The sequence below is a fragment of the Excalfactoria chinensis genome, chromosome 1 (genome assembly GCF_039878825.1).
Source record: "Excalfactoria chinensis isolate bCotChi1 chromosome 1, bCotChi1.hap2, whole genome shotgun sequence".
Classification (NCBI taxonomy): Eukaryota; Metazoa; Chordata; class Aves; order Galliformes; family Phasianidae; genus Excalfactoria; species Excalfactoria chinensis.
In genome coordinates this window covers 62,040,090-62,063,236 of record NC_092825.1, presented here as the reverse complement: position 1 = coordinate 62,063,236, position 23,147 = coordinate 62,040,090, and the positions used below count along the sequence as shown (strand labels likewise).

At 39.0% G+C, this 23,147-nt stretch overlaps 1 protein-coding gene across 1 annotated transcript; it reads left to right on the top strand.

The window, feature by feature from the left end:
- The first annotated feature begins 1,162 nt into the window (after positions 1 to 1,162).
- LOC140250177 (solute carrier organic anion transporter family member 1C1-like) lies at positions 1,163 to 23,039 on the top strand. Its single transcript, XM_072332702.1, has 15 exons — positions 1,163 to 1,273; positions 2,585 to 2,730; positions 3,812 to 3,953; positions 4,069 to 4,201; positions 5,424 to 5,554; positions 5,838 to 5,984; positions 9,219 to 9,317; positions 10,119 to 10,358; positions 13,165 to 13,329; positions 14,701 to 14,896; positions 17,385 to 17,550; positions 18,445 to 18,626; positions 20,015 to 20,079; positions 21,234 to 21,351; positions 22,194 to 23,039. Exons 2-15 carry the CDS (start codon positions 2,620 to 2,622, stop codon positions 22,414 to 22,416), a joined length of 2,118 nt encoding a protein of 705 aa, XP_072188803.1. The 5' UTR covers positions 1,163 to 1,273; positions 2,585 to 2,619; the 3' UTR covers positions 22,417 to 23,039.
- The last annotated feature ends 108 nt before the right edge of the window (positions 23,040 to 23,147 follow it).

Below are 23,147 nucleotides of genomic sequence, written 5' to 3'. Positions count from 1 at the left end.
TTAAGAGCCTAATGAGGAAGCACTGCAATTGAAATTACTGTAAGTAACATTTTCTGTGTTGCATATCTTATAACTCAAAGGTAGAAGTAGGCTGAGTTTTAATCTGTTAATTATCTGGGACATGCTAAAGGGCAGAGTCCCACTGACAAAGTGGGAAAGTCAAAACTTTAAATGAACAAAACCAAGACCCATGATAAATCAATAAATATAAAATTATCCCCGTAAGTGCCAGAGAATGATACTAATTTATTCAGTAGCAAGTGTGAATATATCAGTTAAGGTGATTGTCTTCATTTAACTACTAAGCTTCAGGGGAAAACAAAACCTTGTGCATTTATGGGTTCTTGAGAATGTGCTGCTAAAGCTTGGAAAGACTACCTAGATCAGATTTTTTCCTTTGTGCTGTACAGTTCTGCTTTAATGAAGAACATGATGTGACAGTTTTGCACTTTGTATGAGCTCTGTTAGTCATGAGAACTGATTTCCTGTGTGTGGTTGGTTAGCAGTTGCGAGTTGGGCTAGCTCATCTTTCCTGTGTGGTCAGTCTGCAGCCAGTTTGTCATCCTACATTTCCTGTGGGCACCTGCAGGAACTACCTATAGCTACATCAGATATTCTTGATTTCTAATAGGCAGGCAGTCTACAATGGGAAGCTGCAATTTACTGAGGGCATTCACCTCTCTTTCAGACACCATGAGGGCAGCCCTCTTGCACTTCTGCATCAGGGTCATGACAATCAAGGGCCCATACCAAAAGCTGTCTGATGTAAATCTACAAATCATGTCCTCTTGAAGAGCTAATTAATCACAGTATCTCTCAAAAGCACCAATAGCTGCATGTCCCTGAGGTTGCAAGAAACAGCCTGCCTTCTCAGAGCAGCTCTGTATGAGCTGAGCCATTCCATGGTGGTAGAGAGTCACCTTTGGAGAGGTGCTTCAGCAGAGTTATTGTTTAGGCTTTTAAATTAAAATAAATAAATAAATAAATAAAAAGTGAGAAAACCAGTTGTTCCTCCTGGTAGAGGCTGGCACGACTAGCATGCAGGCGGGTAGGCTGCCAAAGGAATGGTAGCACGAGAAACCTGCTTTCTTTTGCAAAGCTGCAGGAAAATTTTGCAATCACCTTAAGAAGGAAATCCAAGGTTTAAAAAAAATGTGTTGGAGGGCTCCATTCCTCTGAGTAGGCAGCGCTTTTGCTGTGACGTTGCACTGGCTTCCAGCCTGAGAGCCCTAGGGCGCAGGAAAGAAACAGCCTGACGCAGAAGTGACACACAGTAAGTTCTCTCTCTGCCTCTCCCTCTCTCTGTCTCTCTTGCTGTGTCTCCTCTCTCTCATTTCCTTCTTCTGTTTGTTTGCTTGCTTAATTGCTAAGCACCAATGCACTGCAGACAAACTAGGATTTGTGTACATCTTGGAGTCACTAGGCTTGAAAGAGATTACATAAAGTGCAACAAAGGAACTCTGCAAATTAGACTTTTTAAAAGGATAAACTTGGTGGACTGCAGGTTGCTTTATCCCTTTGTAATAAAATTCTTCATTACAATTAATTGTTATTTTAAAACAGCTATTTCTATCATTCTTCTGGCCTCATTTAATTTTAAACAATGCTAGTGTCAATGATTCACTCTTTTGCCAAAGTTCAAGTTTTTCTTGAGTGGGCATGGAAACTGTTCTTTCATTAGGCATAAGAGAAGATGTGTTTATGCAGTTTAAGATTTGCTTAAAGTAGATTACTAGCTGGCAGTATGACATCAAATATTGTGAAAATAAAACCACGTCACTGATTTAAATGTTGTTTATTTAATGGAGGCAGGTATTTCACAAAGTTAATCATCAGCAAAATATAAGTCAATAAAGAATGTGTTTGGTATAGAGAACCTTGTCTTTCAGCTATCACCCTCTAACAATTGAATTAAGGCTGAATTCACCCTACGTAAATTATATAAAACCTTTTTTTTTTTTTTTTCAGTGCTTCTTGATTTGCAAGCTAAGATCATCTTTCATATCAATGATCCCTCCTTTCATATAATGTGGATCATTCTGAAATTTACGTGTTTGATATCTACAGTCAAATGACTGTGGAAATCAGTCATATTGGTCAAATATCAGTCAGGATCAATCAGGAAATCAGTCAAATTGGTGGATCCTACTGGATTAGGATTTAGAATTGAAAGCTGCAAAATTGAAACAAGAATGCTCCTGAGGCTTTATATCTCTGTATCAGACAATAGTGCCTATTATTTGCTATCAGTTAGTGCCTATTCGTTATAAGTAGGAGTAATTTTGGCGGAGAATTGTTACTTTTCTGGGCATCTGTGGATTTTCTCATGGAGTCCAAACTACTCCTCGATGTCTCATCTGGGAAAACTGCACACACCAGAGAAGTAATTTTTGTAGGCCGGCTCCAGGAAAACTGCCATGGCCCTGCAGCCCACAGAGTCTAAAAGCCCTTAGTTTGCCCACTCAGGGCTCAGCTGGCCTCCAGGACATGCAGGAGGAGAGCTCTGATAAGTTCCTAGAGGAATTAGACTGGAATATCTAAGGTGTCAGTGTCCAAGGTATCATAGTGATATTTTTCCAAACAGGAAGAACAAGAGATCGGATCTACAGGAGGAAAACCATGGACAAGATAATCACCACTGGCAAACTTCAGGACAAGCCACCTTTCCAGGACAGCAATAGTGCTGAGGTTACTGCCAAGGTTATGTGCCATAACTGTTCAAAACTAAAGGTATGGAAAGGAACCCTCACTATGTATTTTCTTTAGAATACTGATATTACCAAAGTTCAATAAATTCAGTACAGTAATGTTTTATACTACATGATTTGGAAACAATGCTCTATAATGTGATTCCTCAGTACAGGAGAGACACAGAACTTTTGGAGCACATACGGAGGAGGGCCACAAAAGTGATCCCAGGGATGGAATACCTTTCCTATGAGGACAGGCTGAAAATACTGTGGCTGTTCAGCCTGGAGAAGAGAAGGCTGCGAGGCGACATGATAGCAGCCTTTCCTTATTCAAAGGGGAGCTACAGGAAACAAGGGGACAGACTCTTTAACAGGGTCTGTGGTGATGGAACAAGGGAAAATGGCTTCAAGCTTAATGTGGGTAGATTCAGGTTGGATACAAGAAGTTTTTAACAGTGAGGGTGGCGAGGCACTGTAACATGTTGCCTAGAAATGTGGTTGATGCCCTGTCCCTGGAGACTTTCAAGGCAAGGCTGGATAAAGCCCTGGGCAACCTGATCTAGCTGTGTGTACCCATTTATTGCATGGAAGGTGGACTAGATGAGCTTTAAAAGTCCCTTACAACTCTAAGGATTCTATGATTCCAGGCATATAGAAATCAATAAATGTTTTCAACAGTTAAAAGATAAGGTCATGTTTTACTAGCAAATCAATTAAATGTGTGCTATAAGCAAAACTTAGTAGCTACTTATGCATCGTTTTGTACATATTTTTCAGAATAGGAGAAGTACGGCTAATTAAAACATTCCACAATCACAATACCAATAATAAACAGCTTTTTGCTGTAAGTTTTCCCTAAGGAAGGAAATGCCTAAAAGAGTATGTGGTAAAAACATAGAAGGTGCATGTCAACTTTTATTTTCATTGCAGTTGAAGAGGGTTTTCAAGCAGCCCTGAAGATGAAAGTAAAATCTTCTGTTTTAATTAAAAAAAAAAAAAAAATGGCAAGGACTTTTCCATGCAAAATTAAAAAGCAATGCACTTGATTTTTCTGCTGCTGAGGAATTCAGCCATGAAGAAAAATGTATTGTTTTCTAAACTCTATTATTTTCTCTCTTCAGATATTTCTTGGAGCTCTAGCTTTTTCCTTTTTTGCAAAAGGATTTTCTGGAAGCTACATGAAGAGCATGTCCAGTCAAATTGAAAGGAGATTTGAAATCTCATCATCAATATTTGGCATTATTGATGGCAGCTTTGAGTTAGGTATGTGTACTCTTTTTGAAAATGTAAAAATAGTACTTCTTAATATATCTTAACCCTACAAATCCTTTTTTTTTTCCTCTCATAATATTACTGATGATCTCTCCTGACGATGCAGGTAACTTAATGGTAATGGTACTGGTGAGCTATCTTGGTCCAAGAGTTCATCGACCGAAAGTAATTGCTGTTGGATGTCTCATCATGTCATTAGGAGCGTTTTTGTCAGTGATGCCTCAGTTCCTAATGGGACGGTAAATATGGAGAGTTTTCATATTGTGTATGAATTCACCTCAACCATATAAAGGGTTTGCTAATCACACATCTGAGCTGAGAATTGTGGTTTCTTCCAGATGCGTTAGTGTATTGTGGTGAGATCTTAGTGGAAGAGGTTTGTTTCTTCCTCCATGACAGCTCTTCATGCTAAGCTTTTTGAAATTATGAAGGTGTTCATTATTCTCCGCTGAATTCAGGGAGATTAAATATCTAAATACCCTTTCAGATCTAAGCAGTTGTACTTACACAGCTATCAAAACCAGTTCATACCTCTAATCCTTCAGCATCCTCTGAGAATAGTGGTTGAAAATATAGCTTCTCTGTCCCTCAAATAAAATCATTTTCCTGTGCTTTTAATATATATGTTCTTTAGCTCCAAGACCCTTATCTGTTATAAGGAGGTCATGAAAAGAATTGTATCTTGGGAGCATTGTTCGGAAAGAAGACACAGTCACTACTCTGTGAAGTAGCCAGGAAGCTGCACTGCAAGGGATAGCATGGGCCAGAACCAGATCAAAGGAAATTTCTGATTTAACCCAAACCTGTAATCAAACTCTGAAGACTGCCCATTCTCCACAACACTGAGCAAAACACGATGGCCATGGAGACCTAGCTGTCATCTGTCAAAATATTAAAGCTTAGAACTCAATTGCACAGCCAGATAGAATATCAACTCCTCATTTATCCCAGTGCAGCGTGAATATACTCAAGCTGGTTTCAATTTAATTAATTTCCTCTAGTAGAGACTACTTAAATACAAACTTGCACATTGGTTTTGAGGCCTGCATTAATCTCTTTATAAACAAAGACTGGTCAGTATTACATCCTGAACCTGCTAGTTTTAAACAAACACAGATATCTCTATGTTACCCATCTGTCACATAGGTAAGAAACCCAGGTGCCAGTATGGAAACAGTAGACTGATGTGAACAGACTCTGACTGTCCTTCAGGAAGAAGAATGATCGTTTAAGCCCAGGAAGAAGCTCTTTAACTTAATACTGGTATTAGAATGGTCACAGTATTCTGAAAAAGGTGCTAAGATAGATACCCTTTCTATTTTCAGTGAAAGTGCTAGAAGTGGGCGGCCCCTCCACTCTGCCTCTGTGTGGCAGGAACCCCATGAACACAAGGCTTATACATGCTTTCTGCAAAACATAGTCTTTGATATGTCAGTTGTATTTTACACAGTTGTTTTCCAGTTATAATTATGAAAGGATAGCTGTTACTGTGGACAACTCATCTACAAGTGTATCAGCTTGCTCCCCTGCATCCTCTGAGGGCCATCCAGTATCAGATGCTACAGAAACACCCAGCACAATGAAAAATTCAGGTAAGCTAAAGCTCTGGTGTTGGATTCCCCATTTTATGTCCCCTCTTTTTTTTTTTTTTTTTTTAATTCCCTTCCTGTACTTGTCCCCACTACAATTTATTTATTTATTTATTTTTAATTAAAAAATGTAATAGCAAATCCCTTACTAGAAATCATGACATATACAAACCCACACAATTATGAATGCATGTGAATATGAAAAACATAGTGATGTTATCTTTCTGTTGCAATAATGTACTTTCAGAATTATGCTCACAGAAATGTAAATATTTATGGCCTGCAGGATGTGAAAAAACATCGAATTCCTATCTTTGGCTCTTCGTGTTGGTGGGGAACCTTTTACGTGGAATTGGGGAAGCACCAGTTATGCCACTGGGGGTTTCATACATTGATGATTTTTCTAAAGAGGAAAACTCAGCATTTTACATAGGTAATATATGCATGAATTATTTTTATGCTCAGTATTCTTTTCTCTAACATTTTCAGCAAAAAAAAAAAAAAAAAAAAAAAGCTCTTACAAAGAAAATCTATCTTTCTGATGTGTGCTGGATAATTCGTGCTGTAGAGACAAAGAAGCAGTGAAAAAGTGATCTCATCTTTATCTTTGCAGAATATTTATCAAACTGTCCTTTTGCTTTCCTTGAGTGGCTGCTGCTACGTGTACTAATTTTGTCTGTGATGAAAAGAAACACAGTCAAATACTCTTTTCTCCAAAGTGAAATCATGCCTTCCTTCGCTAGCACATAATTTTCAGCACCACAGCTCAGAAAGTAAATTCTTCCTAGTGATGAATTATCTTTCATCACAGTAATGAAAGCATGTGTTTCAGAAGTTTTTATTTGACTTTTTAAAACTGACAAGGAGTTTTCCTAATGAAAGCCTTTAATAGTCACTAGTTACCCGAGGAAAAAATAAAACCTTTGAGAGGGTGTTGTAACAGGTTCCTTCTAATGAACATTTTGTTGTTGTTTTGATGAAAGATAATTTATTGCTCAAGACAGAACTACTTACACCCGACCTAATTTATTTATTGCCAAATTGATTTAATACCTTGGTATTTGCATGTGATGGAGGGAGCACAAAACTGTGGCCTGAAATAAGCTTGGTGAAGCTGGACCAGTCATAGAGATAACAAGACAGTTTCAGGAAGAGCTCAGTGAGAAGTACTACTGGGTTAGGCCACTGCAGATGTTTTGAGAGGGAGAGGTTACCCAAGGAGGCTGTGGCAGTAAAATTGGTTTACTTTATTCAGAGCATCACTTTTGGTGGTGTGATCTTTTAGGACAACTGCTCTGATGGAGAGGTTGCTTCATAAATACGCCCACACAATACGCATCTAATTTATTCAAGTATTTTATGATTTTTTGATATTTCGCTTCTGTTTAGGTCTATAGACTTGCCAATATATATGTATGAAGATAAGATCTGGCCTATACCACTAAAGATTCAAAAGCCATTTTTATAAATTAATTTTGAGTTTATTTGAAACTCAATGTTAATATAATTAATCAAGGGTAGTAGAGGTGTTCAAGCTAAAAATATAGTCAAGTTATTTCATTGATTTCTCACTGACACAGAAGGTTTGACTGAAGGAAATTTCATCAGTGAGTTGAGAACTAGTATATAAGCCTGTATCTGTTGAGTCTATGATTTCAATAAAATTATATATGAGGCTAAGTATATGCTACAAATTTTAAAGCTGGTTATATTACTCATTAATAGAAGGACTTGACTAAGCTGTTTAAATATACAGGGAATGACTAACTGATATGTCTGAGTGATTTACAGTTTATTTAGTCTGTTTATTAATTATAAAGGGTAAATACAAAACTGTGATAGGAGAATATCTCAGTGAACTAATTTGGCTTTGTGTTATCATAGTACAAGCATATTAACTTAGTGAAGTTCTTCTTGAATTTAAAGATTATGCAAGAGTGTAAATAATCTAAAAGCTTCATACTTATGCAGAATTACTGCATATACACCTCTTAGTTTACCTGTTAGCTTATAGTATCTTAATGAAATACGCTTACACTGCACAACACCTGGCCAGACCATTGGTATGGATGTACTGGTTTTTTAATCTGTTTATTTTAGAAATTTGTCACTGAGTTTTTGAATGTTGGAGATAGCTTAAATACTTCTGAATAGTAAGATCTGGCTTAGACTAGTGGATAAACCTAAAGAGCTAACTCCAGGCTTCTGCTCTCATATTCTTTTTTCTACTGAAGTCAGTAACTTTGTTTGCACCAGAATTTAATCTAAAAGGCAAGATCGTCCAGTGAAGTTAAATGAGAGATGTAAATGAAAACAGTTTGCAATTGGAGCAATGAAGCAAAGAGGAAATATTGTACAGTTAAATTATATACTAAGAGTTTATTATCCAAGTCCTCCATCACAAGCTGAGCAATCACTGCATTCAGAAGAGAGTTTGCAAAACAGGAGAAAAGTCTCTGCAGTAGAAAACATTAGGATTTACAAGGCATGTTGCCAACCATGGGCAAGAGCTAACAAGCAGGTCAAGAGTTCCTTTTTTTTTCAGAATAAGATTAAGCCTTCTGAAACTCCAAACATCTCCCAGGTGGCAATGCTACTCTAGAACTCAGAAATCTGAATAACTGACTGTTTTTTGAAACCATTACCACCTCATAGCTAGGTAATCTTCAACTGATCAAAATAAGTGGTGAGGACCTATGCATAAATTGTTTTGAGGACGTTTTTATCTTCTCCTGAATGCCTTGGTGGCCATATCCCAGATTACTCATATACTGTATCTGCAAAATACAAACCCAGCTTCATAGGTGTGTGCTAACCTTTGCAGATGATTCAGTTGCTTCTAGGTGCAACAGTCTTCTTCTGACCCTGTGATAAGCAGAGGCAGAGGGGGAAATGGGAGCCCCAGTGAGGCCAGCAGCAACACTGAAAGCTGATTTTAAAGAGGTCATGGCCTGATCACTAGATTTTGTGATATTTATAGAGCTGCATAAGCACCTATTAACACAGCTGCTAGCTGATTTGTTCATTCTGGTGCTTCATGAATCAACAAAGATGATGCCTAATGAATTTTGTTGAAATGCTGATATTTCCTTGTTGTGTTGCCTGATGAAAATTTTCTCAGGGTCCTGTGCCTAATCCCATGCTCATACACTTGTAGCATCCCTCCCATGCAAATGTGACTCCCAACTGCAAAAATTAGTGCCTTGTACACACATAATCAGAGCAACTACTGTTATTTAAAATTAAGCCAAGGACCAGAACAAAGAGAACAGGAAAAAGTCTTGAATTCTGCAATGAAAGAACGTCATGCAGATTGCAAATGTAGTTGCGAATATGCTTATGATACCTCTGGCAGGCCTAGAGTTGCATGTTCATTCATTAAAAGTCATAAATTGAATGATGCCACAATGAAAATCTGAAATTAGAGAGGAATAGGGATAAGTGTGATGTTCTCTTTCTTCCTGTTTCTTCTACAACCCTCACCTTGCCTGCTTCTTCAATGCAGCTTGTGGGTTTGGCCACTAACAGTTTATTTTCCTACCTGCCACTTAGCATTTTACAGTGAGTTGTCCCCTCACAACCTGTGCCTGCCTCTTTTGCCTCTCTTCTCTCTTTGTTTTTGCCAAGTGTTCTCCTCACTCTCCTACACTGTTCTTTTCTGTTGCAGGACTGGTGAGGTCCTCAGGAATGTTTGGGCCAACTCTGGGCTTCCTGCTTGGATCTTTCTGTGCCAGCCTCTGGGTAGATATTGGCATTGTGGATATCGGTAAGAAATGGTGAGGTGGTGCATTAGATGTATGCAGGAACCCGTGTGCTAGGAAGCATGTTCCCAGCTTACTGCTTCAAAAAGGGGAGCTCTTTGGAGAGATTTTCTATTCAAAAACTCATGTTATTTCCATTTTAATATATAAAGAACTGCAGTGTGACTGGAATAGCCCTTACTTTAAGCCCCTTACCCCCACTGTAGAAACATTTTGGGCCTCTTTATAGGCTTGTTAAAGCCCTTGGAGCACTCTTGTTGCACAACTGAGAACAAATGGGCAAATGCTCTCTGCGCTAGGAAAACAGTGCTTACATTTTTGATGGCAAAAAGTATGTTCTCCTAAAAAACACAGAATAGAAATTAATATGAAAACTCATTTCTTTTTCTAAATCACTTTCAAGTCCCTAATCCTGGTGAAAATTTGAGGAACTTCAAGGAAAGCTATTAAGCTTGGGAATGGAAGAAGGAGGAAACAGAAGGAGACTGAGAAAAGGAGGTTCTCTTTTGAATGTGAGGGTCCCTATTGCTGTCACTTGTCCCACAGAAAGTACTCAAAACATCTGTACTTGCACAAGCACATAGAGTGAAGCAAAAAAATGCCACCATGTGTTTAGATGAAGATATTGGCATGTCTAATGTCTGTCTGAAACTGATTTGATACAAGCTACATTCCAGTTCCTCATGTTCTTTGTGTATAACACAAATGACTTTGTTTTTAAATAGCGTATAAAAGGATGTGTATAAACAGTTTAATTATCTGCATAATATTTAATCTCTTTTTTCCTGTCTTCCCACACTTTACAGATGCTATTAACATAAATCCCAAGGATACTCGATGGGTTGGCGCCTGGTGGCTTGGATTGCTCATCTGTGGAGCAGTGAACTTCATTGCTTCATTGCCTTTCTTTTTTCTGCCTTACTCCTTAACAAAAGAAGGAGAGGATGAGAATCCAAAGAAAATCAGTCATCTGCCTGTTCAAGGAGATCACTGTAAAACAGACCCCCCAGCTCAGCCACAGTTAAAGTTCTCTGAGGCGGTAAAAGGTGAAAGATTATTGCCCAAATGTCTGCATGTGAATTCTCTCTCAGGGGTCCATTTTGCGCTAAGCATAAGTTTGCAAAACCTCCGCAAAATGCAAATTTTTGTAATGCAAATGGTGGACAAGAATGACTTCTCTCAATTGTTATGTTATTGCAATATTAATTATTAATAATATTAATTGCTAAAGATATGTTTCAGTCACAGATGAAATCTGTTCTTACATCAGACAGCTAGAAGAAGCTCATACTGTTGCTTTGAGCATAGCTATCATACAGATATAAGAATGACAAAGTGAAAAACAACCTATCTGTCATTTATGAGCTAGCAGGTTGTTGTTTACCTGTGGCCAACATATGGGAGGGAAACAAAGGAGGATAACCAGGTGGTCAGGCCCAGCCAGCATGGATTCATAAAAGGCAGGTCCTGCCTGATCAGCATCATCTCCTTCTATGACCAGGTGACCTGACTGGGAATGGCTGTTGACATAGTCTATGAGACTTCAGCAAAGCTTTTGACATTGTCTCTCCCATAGTATTCTCCTGGGGAAGCTGGCAGCTTGAGGCTTGAACAAGTACACACTTTGTTGGGTAAAGAAATGGCTGGCAGGCCAGGCCCACAGTGGTGGTGACTGGTCACAAGTGGTGTTCCCCAGGGGTCAGTACTGGAACTGGCCCTGTTTGATATCTTTATTGGTGATTTGGATGAGGGGAGTTGAGTGCACCCTCAGTAAGTTTGCAGATGTTACCAAGCTGGGAGAAGATGTTGATCTGTCTGAGGATGGAAGGGCCCTACAGAGGGACCTGGACAGGCTGGATCAGTGAATGGAGGCCAATGGGATGAGCTTCAACAAGACTAAGTATTGCATCCTGCACTTTAGTCACAACATTCCCATGGTAAGAAAGAGTGGCTGGAAAGTTGTGTGGAGGAAGAACATTTAGGGGTGTTGGTTGATGCTCTGCTGAATGTAAGCCAGCAGTGTGGTGAGGTAACAAGAAGGCCAATACCATCCTGGCTTGAATCAGAAATAGTGTATCCATCAGGACCAGGGAGATGGTCATTCCCCTGCAACACAGCCAGCTCTGGTGCAGCCATACCTTGAGTACTATGTTCAATCTTGGGCACCTCACTACAAGAAAGATGAGGAGACCCTGACCTATTTCCAGAGAAAGGCAACAAAGTTGATGAAGGGTCTGGAACACAAGTCTTAAGGGGAGTGGCTGAAGAAACTGAGATTGTTCAGTCTAGAGAAGAGGCTCAAAGGTGGCCTTATTGCTCTCTACAGCTCCCCTATATGATGTTGTGTTGAGGTAGGGTTGGTCTCTTCTCCCAGGTGTCAGTGATAAGATGGGAGGTAGTAGTCTTGAGTTGTGCCAGGGGAAGTTCAGGTTACATATTATGGAAAATATCTTAAAAAAAAGAATGGTTAGGAATTCGAACAGGCTGTCCAAGGAAATGGTGGAGCCACCATCCCTGTAGGTGTTTGAGGAAAGGGTAGATATAGTACTTAGGGACATTGTTTAGCAGGCAATATTGGCAGTAAGTGGATGGTTAGAATAGATAATCTTAGAGATTATCCTTAAGTATTCTATGATTCTAAAGGTGTTAGTACTACAGTTGGAGGAATTTCACTGAATTCATGGTTTCTATGTATGACCTCAGTGATGCTGAGTTAATTTAGTACATGCCAGATCAAGACCAAACTACTCATGGCTGTACTTAGTCCCCTGTGGCTTTAATTGGATGCATGCATGTGTAAGCGACGGGCAGGACATTGCCTGGTGAAGTACTTTTAAATTTGATTTGCAGTTGATAGACTATAAGCTCAGTGCAGGTTTTTGTCTTCACTGTCTTAATGTTATTGGTACGAGTGCTCCAGTCAAGGATCTCAGGAAATGTTCTAGCCTTTGCTTGGGCCATGTACTCCCCCCTTTTTCTGAATATCGACTGTTTGCAGGGCTTGTTTGTGGTTTGTCAAACTCCTGCCCTTAGGCACCAAAATTTTCAATTTGTATGTAATCAAGTCTTAAGGCTCTTCTCGGGGCACTGTCCTCTACACTGTTGCAAGTTTTAGTGCTGTATGCTGTCATATACAAGATAATGGGTGTGATGAGGCACATCCCAGAGTCCTGAGGGAACTGGCTGATGCAGTCACCAAGCTTCTCTCAATGATTTATGAAAAGTCATGTTACACCCATTTTTAAGAAGGGTAGAAAGGGTAGAAAGGACAACCCAGCTACCAACCTGTTAGCATGATTTCTTTGCTGGGGACCATAAGAAAGAAGAGGACAGACTCTTTAGCAGGATCTGTTATGATAAGGGTAAATGACTTCATACTAAAATATGGGAAATTTAAGCTGGATATAAGGAAGAAGCTTTTTACCATAAGGTTGGTAAAGTGCTAGAACAGGTTGCCCAGAAATATGGTGGAAGTACCGTCCCTGGAGAAATTCAAGAACAACCTGATCTAGCTGTAGATGTTACAGTTCATTGCAGGGGAGTTGGACTAGATGACCTTTGAAGGTACCTTCCAACTCTAAGGATCATGTGATTCTATAATCTAGGATTTCTCTTGCTCAATCCAGCATCCACTGTATCATTAGGCCTTGATGTGTCATGCAGTAATAGCTCTGTAGGTTGAGTGCTGGCAAAGGGAAACTCTCACTTGAACCATTGTATGTTTTGATTGCGAAAGAATTATGTCCTACAGTACAGACATTAATTAAATCAAGCTTAGTTTTACAGTCTAAAGGATGCCAAAACAACTCTTTGTGTTTAGCAGGGTGTACAGCATGTACCTCTCCATTGCAGATTTCCTACCAACTTTGAAGAAATTGTTTGGAAATCCAGTTTTCCTGGTGTATGTCTTCCTCACCATTCTGCAGTATAATTCTCTTGTTGGACTAATAACATATGAGACAAAGTTTATGGAGCAGCAATTTAATGTATCAGTAGCAAAAGCCATCTTTCTAGTTGGTAGGTACATGTCCTTATTTTAAATTCAAGTTTTGGAAAGGAGGTTTTCTTTTTATCCTTTTCTATGATGATCTTCTGTGAAGTTTTTGGTAATATATATATATATATATTAAAAAATGTAGAGATTTATTATTTTTCCACCATTTATTAAAACTGATATTAATTAGTTTTTAATTTAGTTTAGTTAAATAATGATGTTCATTTTCCCAGTCTACCTAATTTAGACAACTAGAGGGTTATTAGCACTGGATGGATGTTTTTGGCTGAAGCTTTTTTAAAAGACTGAGATTGGGATTATGTCTGTGTTTGTGAACAAAAAAATCCCACACAAACTACAACGAAGTAAGAACTAAAAGACCAAAACTGAGAAAATATCTAATGACATGTTTGATTTTCCTTTACAGAATAAAGCTCTACTATAAGTATTCTCCAGTTTTGATGACAAATGCAGATTTTATATGCAATGAGAAACTGAAAAGTAAAATACGAAGTCACTTCTTTCAGCTCAAAGTTCTTTCTCTGTTTGCTGGTTTCCTCAAAAATAAGTTCTTTGTAGTCTTTTTAAAACAAAACAAAACAAAAACCAGTGCTGAAGTGATATTAATCTTACAGTGATGAATTAATATGGTTTTATAATCTGGCAATAAGATCAGGGTATTTGAAGACACTGCAGAATTTGTATTCCATTACTTTAATTTGAAGGCAGTTTCCTTCACTGTTGGTCAGATACAAAAGTAGGAAGAACTTCCTTTTTCCTATCATTTTTGGATTACATAAACAAACCTCTCACAATTAAACCTTGCAAAAGCTCTATATTTTGCATGTGAGTATCAGGACTGGAGTTTGTGAAGTGCTGAATTGATTAGATCTAAATGCAAATCTTTAGATAATTCGCATTATTCACTCTTGAAACAAAATGGAACCCAAAGCAAAATGAGACAGAGTTTTCTTTCTTTTGTGTGTGTGTGTGTGTTGTTCCCCCCCCCCCCCCCTCCCAACTGTTAGAAAGTATGTTGCTTTAGATGAAGAAATGCCCATAAGCTAAGACACTTCTCTCATTTACTCAAGTTTCTAATAGACACCTGTTTTGGTATTCTTGCTTCAGTATGCATGCAAATGACAATGTAATTAAAAGGTAGGAAATGCTGAGGAGAAAAAAAAAAAAATTGAGCCTTAACAGGACTTGAATGAAAATGAAGAAGTAAACTAAATTATTTAAAGGTTATAAAAATTCTTAGAACCTGAAACGATCTGTCCAGAAAAGGTCTCTGATATTTTAGAAAGTACTAATACTACATATTTCTTCTAAAAAAACAGGTCTGTTCAAGCAGCAGCAGCAGTTAACACCTTTTTGTTACCTTTTATTTGCAGGTGTGATACTTTTACCCATTACAATCCTGGGGATGTTTCTAGGAGGCTATCTGATCAAGAAATTCAAACTTCACATAACTGGAATGGCAAAGTTTGCATGCATCTCCTTTATAGTAGCATACCTGTTAAACCTCTTGTACTTCATGTGCAATTGTGAGGTGCTCCAGCTGGCTGGTCTTACAGTGCCTTACTCTGGGTTTGTATACCCCTGGATTTGTGTTTGTTGCTCCTTGTGTCATGCAGAACATGGGACATGTCTTCCTCTGCTCTCATAAACTAATCTGAGTTTGTAGTCTCATCTGGACTATAAATCTTATAATCTAGGAAAAAAATTGAATTTGGGTGAGTTCCAAAACATTACCTTGCTGCTGATTTACTGCGTATATATATACAAATACGTCTGTTTAAGAGAATGTATTTTCATTCTAACTGAAGTGTATTAGGTCTTCCACATGTGTCAACCAGTGTGTTTTCTGCTGCAGTGTAGCTGCTGTGATTATACCACTCTATTGTTCCTTTGCAGGTTATATGAGAAAATCCTAGATAGTGAAATAGACTTGTCAGGATGGTAGATGCCTAGTGCTGGCACTGTGCAGAGTGATCTGATTTTGTTTTTCAAATTTAATTAGAGTCAGACAATTCCTTTTCCAAATTGTTTATTGCCAGATACTGGCAGTACGGAAAACACAGAAGACACAGAATTGTAGGGGTTGGAAGGGACCTTTGGAGATCATCAGGTCCAACCCCCCTGCAAAGCAGTCTCCCTGCAGCAGGTTGCAAAGGTAGACGTCCAGGCAGGTCTTGAATATCTCCAGAGAAGGAGAATCCGCCACCTCCCTGGGCAGCCTGTTCCAGTGCTCCGTCACCCTTACTGTGAAGAAGTTCCTTCACGTATTGGTGCAGAACTTCCTTGCTCCAGTTTATGGCTGTTCCCCACAAACCACTGAGAAGAGGTTGGCCATGTCCCTTTGACTCCCACACAACATATTTGGAAACATTAATAAGATCACCTCTCAGTCTTCTTTTCTTGAGGCCTAACAGACCCAGGTCGCCTAGACTTTCCTCATAGGGGAGGTGTTCCAGGCCTTTTTATCATCTTTGTGGCCCTCTACTGGACTCTCTCCAGGAAATCCCTGTCTTCTTTTGTACCAGAAAGCCCAGAAGTGGGTTCCAGGCGTGCCCAGGTGTGATACTCCAGGTGAGGCCTGACCAGGGCAGAGTAGAGGGGGAGGATCACCTCCCTTGACCTGCTGGCCATGCTCCTTTTAATGCACCCCAGGATCCTATTGGCCTTCTTGGACACCAGGGCAAACTGTTAGCTCATGGACAACTTGTTGTCCACCAAGACACCCAGATCCTTCTCCGCAGAGCTCCTTTCCAGCTGGTCAAGTTCCAACCTCTACTGATGCTTGCAGTTATTCCTTCCCAGGTGCAAGACAATGCACTTACTTTTGTTAAACCTCATCTGGTTTCTAGCTGTCCAGCTCTCCAGTCTGTCCAGGTCTTGCTGAATGGCAGAATCAGCCTTCCAGTGTGTCAGCCACTCCTCCCAATATACTCTTGTATGCTAACAGATGACTAATTAAATTCATCATAGACCGCTGAAATCTTTATACTCTATTTCAAAGCTTTAATTTAAAGTTTGTCCCTACTTCTACACAGGGAGTAGGAGATAAAAACATTGTGCAAAGTGGCTTTTCCAATATCCCCTCTAGTAGCTATGCCTCTAGAATGCACTGTCCTCTAGATGAGCAGTTGCCAGCCTGCATGGGTAGTTAGTTACCAGCCTCTCTAGGTACTTGGAGTTGCTGACCTGCCTCAGTCCATCTTTTCATCAGGGAAGTGGGAAGTGATGCTGCCAGGACAATGTGGTGAGCATGTAAATATTTCCCCTCCCTTACCAGGACCATGGCTGTGCATCCTGCATTTTGCTGACTCTAGCAGCCTGCCACAATTGCCTACTGTTTAAAGTTAGTTCAGTCAGGTCCAACAAATTTCAAGGGATTTAAAAGGATTAAACTGAATCCAGCAGGGCTTGCTAGATTTTCAGTACAGACAGAAGCTCAGGCCTGTGTTTTGTTTAGTTTTGTTTTTGAAGTGGAGTCTATGTTCAGAATATCTAGGTATTTGGAAAACCTGAAACCCAGTTCAGCTCTGAGGCTAGTTACATAAAAGATGTTGGATATTTGTCCAGTGGAGATACCTGTGCTTGAACACATAATCCAGTCTCGATATTTTACTTTCCAAAACTTTTAGGATAAATGTTGCCCACTTGAAAAGTGTTTTGGATAGAGGGGCAGGTAGAAAGAAAAGGCAAAAGGCAAAGAAACAGTGTTGAAACTTTTTCTTTAACTGGGGAAACTCTTCAAAGCAGAGGTGATTTGTGGGTAGTGAGCTCCTAATGCTTTCTGAAAATCAAGCCCTTCTACCATGTTCTTAGTATTTTGCTTTTTACGTTCTTGGTTCTAGTTGTCTTCCTATTAGTTTGGGTTGATCCAGATGCAAGGCTTCTGCTGAACAAAGTCAGAGCTGAGATGGAAGTAGCTATTCTCTTTCAGACTAGTGCAACTAGTCCGTATTGATTGTTTCACATTCTCATCATCTTTCCAGCCTACTCTCTTGTATTTTGTTTAAATATTTAATTTTACTATATAATTATTTTGTTTCTTGCTCTTTTTCTCCAGGTTTAAACAGCTTTCCTCCCCTAAAAACAGTTTCATGGCCAGTTGCAATGCTGACTGCAGCTGCAAGGTGGATCAGTGGGATCCTGTATGTGGGGACAATGGGATCACGTACATGACAGCCTGCTTTGCGGGATGTAAATCATCAACTGGGATGGGAAAGAATATGGTAAATGTGAAGTAAATGATTGTGTAGACAATTAGATTTCTCAGTACATTGTGTTTTTTTGGCCTTGCGATTAAGAAATTGCATGTCCATGTTTTACTGTTTAATTTGGTAGTAGAAACAGAATGAATTGTTGCAAGTTTTTAACAGAGTTTTGGTGAGGTAAATGAGCTACTCAGGCACGACATGAAACATAAGGCTTTTTCCTTACATTTCTTGATTTTTTTAAAAACTAGTTTTCTTTTCTGCAGTATAACTGTGAATTTGGCTTTATGTTTCTCACTAGGTCTTTTACTATGTCCATGTCTTCTGGCAGAAGCAGAATTGTCTTCATATAACAACACTGAAAAGACAGGCCGTATTTTCAAACTCATACTGTTGCATCAGTAGCTATATTCTCTTGCTTCATTCACTTCAGGGGATTTGTCTTTCAAACTCATGTCTCTTGCTAACTTCAAAAGCTATGAAACAGCTCACACTCAATTCAGCACTAAATGCTATTTTGGATGCATAGGTACCCTGATTTTTAGCATTCATTTCTGTGTTCATATCTACATATTTTTTATTTTTACTTGCGTACTTCATAGAATCCCTGAGAAAAATAACAGTTCACATCTGAATTTTATAGCTTTTACCTGCCTTCACTTTACACAGAGCACCATCATTCCTCGCAATGGCATGGCTGAAACTAGAATTACAGTTGCTTTGTGTCTCTGGAGCAGTGCAAAGCGACTGGAGCATACTAATGAACTTGGCCATCAGTCTGCAAAGATTACTAGGGAGGTCCTCTCACTGTAAACAACAGTCTGCCTGTTAAGGAGAGTGAAAAATCTAGCTACTAAAATCATCTTGAGTTACTGAATTCTGATTAAATGACTTCTCATCTTCACCTTTCAGGTGTTTCACAATTGCAGCTGTGTGGAAGGACAAGAGCATGGACACGGCAATGCATCTGCAGTTTTGGGACAGTGCCAAAGAGAGAGCTGTACCAAAGCATTTCCCTATTTTTTAGCATTACAGACTGCATGTGCATTTATTTTAGCCTTAGGAGGCACTCCTACATACATGATTATGTTTAGGTGAAATACTTTACCTTACCTTGACCATAAAACTTGGGGAAAGAGAAAAGGAATTTACCATTTGATTCAAAAAAGGAAAATACCATTTGATTCCTATTGTGAGGAATCTGACCACATTTGACCAAGTTGACCACACTGGGGCTTTGTACCTTTCCCTAATTCCAATTTAAGGCTGAGTTGGTACTTTGGTAAGGAGTGGGTAAGCCTTATGCTGACATTTCACTTCCAATGACAGAGATATGTTTAATAGAGCAATGAACTCAAAATGAGTGTGGTGCTATGTCCAAGGTGACTATGCTGTTCATGTTACCACAGAGAAAAGCATTCACCTTTGTAAAGCCTTGTTGGCTCAGAATGTTTTGTGTGTTCTGAGAAACTCACTACTCCCATTTTATACCAAGATAGACATGAACAGATTACAAACAGAACAATGTCAGCAGCAATAATTTTTTATTTTTATTCCTTTGGTTGTAATGCTATTTTGCTCTCAGAAGAAAAGACCGTGTTCTGTACCTTTTGCAGACACTTTCTTTCCAGTTATGCATATGGGTGAATTGCAATCATCAGCAGTCTGTGCACATGGCTAGTTAACTGTCTTCCCTAAGCTGCTCACTCTTTTGCAGTACTTCTGGGTTCAGACACTCTTGCCTGGATTATGGACAAGGATGGGCAAGGTTTCCAGAATACTAATGTGTATAATGAGTAGCCATTAAGGTTATTGCTGAAAAGATGATGATCTGGTGAAGTGTAGTGTAAATTCCTGTTCAGTCTGGCCACAGCAGGCCCCCTGCCTGCTCCTGTGCCAGCTCAGTATTCTGCTGCTTTTTGTGAATTCTTCTAGTTCCTCTGATGGACACAGGCTGTTTCTCCACTTGTAGGAATGAAATGGTTTTATAGCCAGGTAACTAAATTCCTCTGTTCCTGTGTAAAATGCTAGAGACAGAGGTGAGTTTTTTTTATCTCTATGTAGCTCTCAGGCATTTCCCAACCTCATTACTGCTCTCTGTTCACCACTCCTTGGCACAGCCCCTTCAGAAGAAAAGGCAGCTTCTTGGAGCTGAACTTATGGAACAAACTAACTACTTCTAGTTAGTTCACTTCAGTTTTCCTGTGCATTCTCTCCCAAAAATCGTTGCAATTTTCTCTTCTTTGTTTTAAGAGTAGTTTCTGTAAATACTCCCAACAATTTTGATGGGAGTTTATCCACTGAAATCAACAGAAGGAGGCTCAGCATCTGATTTATACCTTTGGTGAATATTTTCAATTGGTGTTAAGTGAGCTCTGCTAAGTTATCCACATTACTCTTTCAGTGCCATCAGCTATTAGCTGTCTTACTCTGTTGCTCCTCAAAATGTCAAAACAATGTGTTATTTTTGTTTCCTTTTTAGATCTGTTTCACCAGATCTGAAATCCTTTGCTGTTGGGATCGAAACTTTAGGTGGTAGAATACTAGGTAAAGCTTTATTTCCTTGTGTCATTCAAGTAGGCAATCCAAGAGATAGACCAAAACTAGGCAGTGCAAATTCCTTGCTCTGAGAGAGAAAATTTGGAGGAACTTTAATCATAAGCAGAAAATACATTTCAGAATGTTTGGAAGAGGTAGCTATATGTTTCCTGGTATGCAGTTTCTTATGATTATCTCCTCAGATTTTTTTCTGTGCAGTGAAGGGATTAGTCAAAGAAACAAAAGCGTATTGTACTCTTATTTGTTTTGTTTTTGGATGCATCTATCTAAGCATGGTTAGTTTGGATATCCTGGCTTTTGAAATCTCCCCAGCGAAGAAACACCCAAATAGTTATTTGGATCTTTCAGCTGAATGCTGCAGGGAATCAATCTCATGCTAACGATATTGCTAAAAGTTTTCATACCAAAATCACATAATAACTGAAACCTTACTAATATTATTAAAGCATCATAGCTATCTCATGGGAATCTTTCAGTACTCCATTAGTAACACATGCTGGGTGGTTGGTTTTGATTGAGAGTAAAATTGGAGCCCCTGGCATCATGCTAAACATTTTTTTACTTGCAAACTGACTGAACAGGTACATTTGTGTACATAGATATTAATATATGATGACATTTAATTTCCATACTGGGGACTGAAAATTTACTTATATTCATAGTATCATAGTATCATAGTATCATAGTATCGTGCGAGTTGGAAGGGACCTTAGAGATCATCGAGTCCAACTCCCGGGTTTCGAGCCCCCTGTGTAGCGAAGCGGCACTTCTACCCCTGCGCCACAGGGGGGATTCGAACCCAGACCCTCCAGTGCCGCAAGCAGCAGCTTATACCACTGCGCCACTGGGGGCACACATATTATTTCTTTATAGAAAAAATCAGAATTCTACTAAAATACCATTAAAGTGGAATTAGCAACATTCTCCCCCTCTCCCTTTCACCCTTGTATATGATCTTCTTTAGATACCTGTTTAAAAATTTTCACAAGTCTTTTGCTCTCAAAGCCAGTGCAGGATTTTTCATCCCATTCTAGGTAGCTATAATTCAGAAACTCTGCTTTTAATTTTATCCTTTTTCCACCATAATGTTAAACTCTGAGATCTGCATATATGAGATCACATAATAAGAATTTTCTTTGCAGGTGGACTCCCAGCCCCTATTTATTTTGGTGCCTTGATAGATGAGACCTGCTTGAAATGGGGGACAAAAAGCTGTGGGGGATCTGGGTCTTGCCGAATATATGACACAAAAGCATTCAGGTAAGCTAAAGTCTTCAGTAAGTGATTGGGAATTTGGCTTCTGAGACAACTTTGACCAGTAAGAACTGCAATACATTCTGCCCACAAGAATTTTTTAAGAAGTAGATTAGTAGGTACCGAAGCACCAAAATTATGTATTTTAACTAATCACTGATAGATCAAATAAGCCATATACTTTTAAAAAACAGTAGAATCACAGAATGGCCTGGGTTGAAAAGGACCATAAACGATCACCTAGTTTCAACTTCCCTGCCATGTGCAGGGTCACCAACCAGCAGACCAGGCTGCCCAGAGCCACACCCGGCCTTGCAAGTCTGATGTATGACATTGCTCTGCACTCCCTTATGTCACCAGAAACAGTTCCTTCAATGAAGACCTAGTGCACTGAATAATTCTGCAGTGCTTTGAGTTTGTGAGAGACCAAGGAACAGTAGAATAGTTATAGCACCAAGGATACTTTTCTTCAGCAGTCATTTCTCTGCTTCCTCACATGTAAGAAACTTCACCAGATTCACTTGGGGATGGGTGAAGGTGAAGGTTGGGTGAGCAGGCAAAGCCCTCCATCTGCTGAACTCTTCAGACAGGAGACATTTCCTTAAGGAGCATAGGACCAGATTAGGACCTGTCTGAGACTGAAAACTATGAGATTGATTGTTTTCTGCTTGTCATTTCCCAAAAGATGGAAAGATACCTTGCTAGGAATAAATGATTTTGGTATCATTCTTTTGGATGGTTAATTTATTTATTTATTTATTTATTTATTCCCACTCAGAAGTGGCAAATATTAATATAAATGTATTTTGTCATTCTTTTTAAATTTTTTTTATTTTTTTTTCCCCTAGAAATGTCTATCTTGGCCTCATTGCAGGACTACGGGCAGGGTGCTGTGTCTTGTACATGGTGCTCTGTGTTTTAATCATGAGACGCTTCAAAACAGATGGCAAAGATATGACAGATATTAAAAATGCAGAAGAAACAATCAACAAAGAATCAGTTATGGTGAACAAAAAAGATGCTCTTCCTGGTGCAAAAACCTCAGAAGAAAGTGAAGAAACTTGTATGTAAAAAGGAAACAAGGCTTTTTCTTAACTTTGTCTAGTTTCCAGTTTTTTCTAAGCACAACAGGGGTCTACCTGACTTCAACAGCTGGTTTACATTTGGAGGTTCAAAAAATACCTTTGACACACTGACTTTGAAGCTGCTTCACCCTATTCTCTTCTTCTCCTTATCTGAACAAAATAGAGGGAAAAGGTTTTCAAAATTTGGGGGGACTCTTCCATCCTCATATTCCCCGTCCTTTTCTAGTTTGCCTATAGGACTGATCAGGTTTTTTTTCAGTGTCATCATTTTGATTATAACTTAAAAATTAAAAAGATGAAATCTACAATAAGCTTATTTTCCATTTTTACCATCTTTATTCCGAGTCCAAGGTCTCTGTTGGCTTCTATGGTGTGGTTCCTTGTTACAAACTTGGTCCTATGGTATTTGCTCAGGTGAGAGCCGTAGGGCTGCCAGTGGTCATATGAACAAGGACTGTACAGAAACGCTAGGGTTTGGCTTGAACACATTTACAATCAAAATGGACTGCAAATAAAAGAAAATAGCATATTAATTTTGCAGCACTTCTCAGTTCTGAGTTTGAGTAAACATACTGTGAACTGAAGCAATAAATTGATAGATATTAAAGTTATGTTTCTTTTACTGGTTGTTTTTTGTTGTTGTTTTTCCCAATAGCCACTTCATTTATACCAAAGGTACATAGAACTCATTCCTTGTTTAAGGAACTACCAGCAAGA

Coding starts and splice junctions, on each gene's coding strand:
- LOC140250177 (XM_072332702.1), top strand. CDS start 2,620: ATGGACAAGATAATCACCACTGGCAAACTTCAGGACAAGCCACCTTTC. Junction 5,985..9,218: donor AAACTCAGCATTTTACATAG/GTAATATATGCA, acceptor TTTCTGTTGCAG/GACTGGTGAGGTCCTCAGGA. Junction 18,627..20,014: donor ACATACATGATTATGTTTAG/GTGAAATACTTT, acceptor TTTCCTTTTTAG/ATCTGTTTCACCAGATCTGA.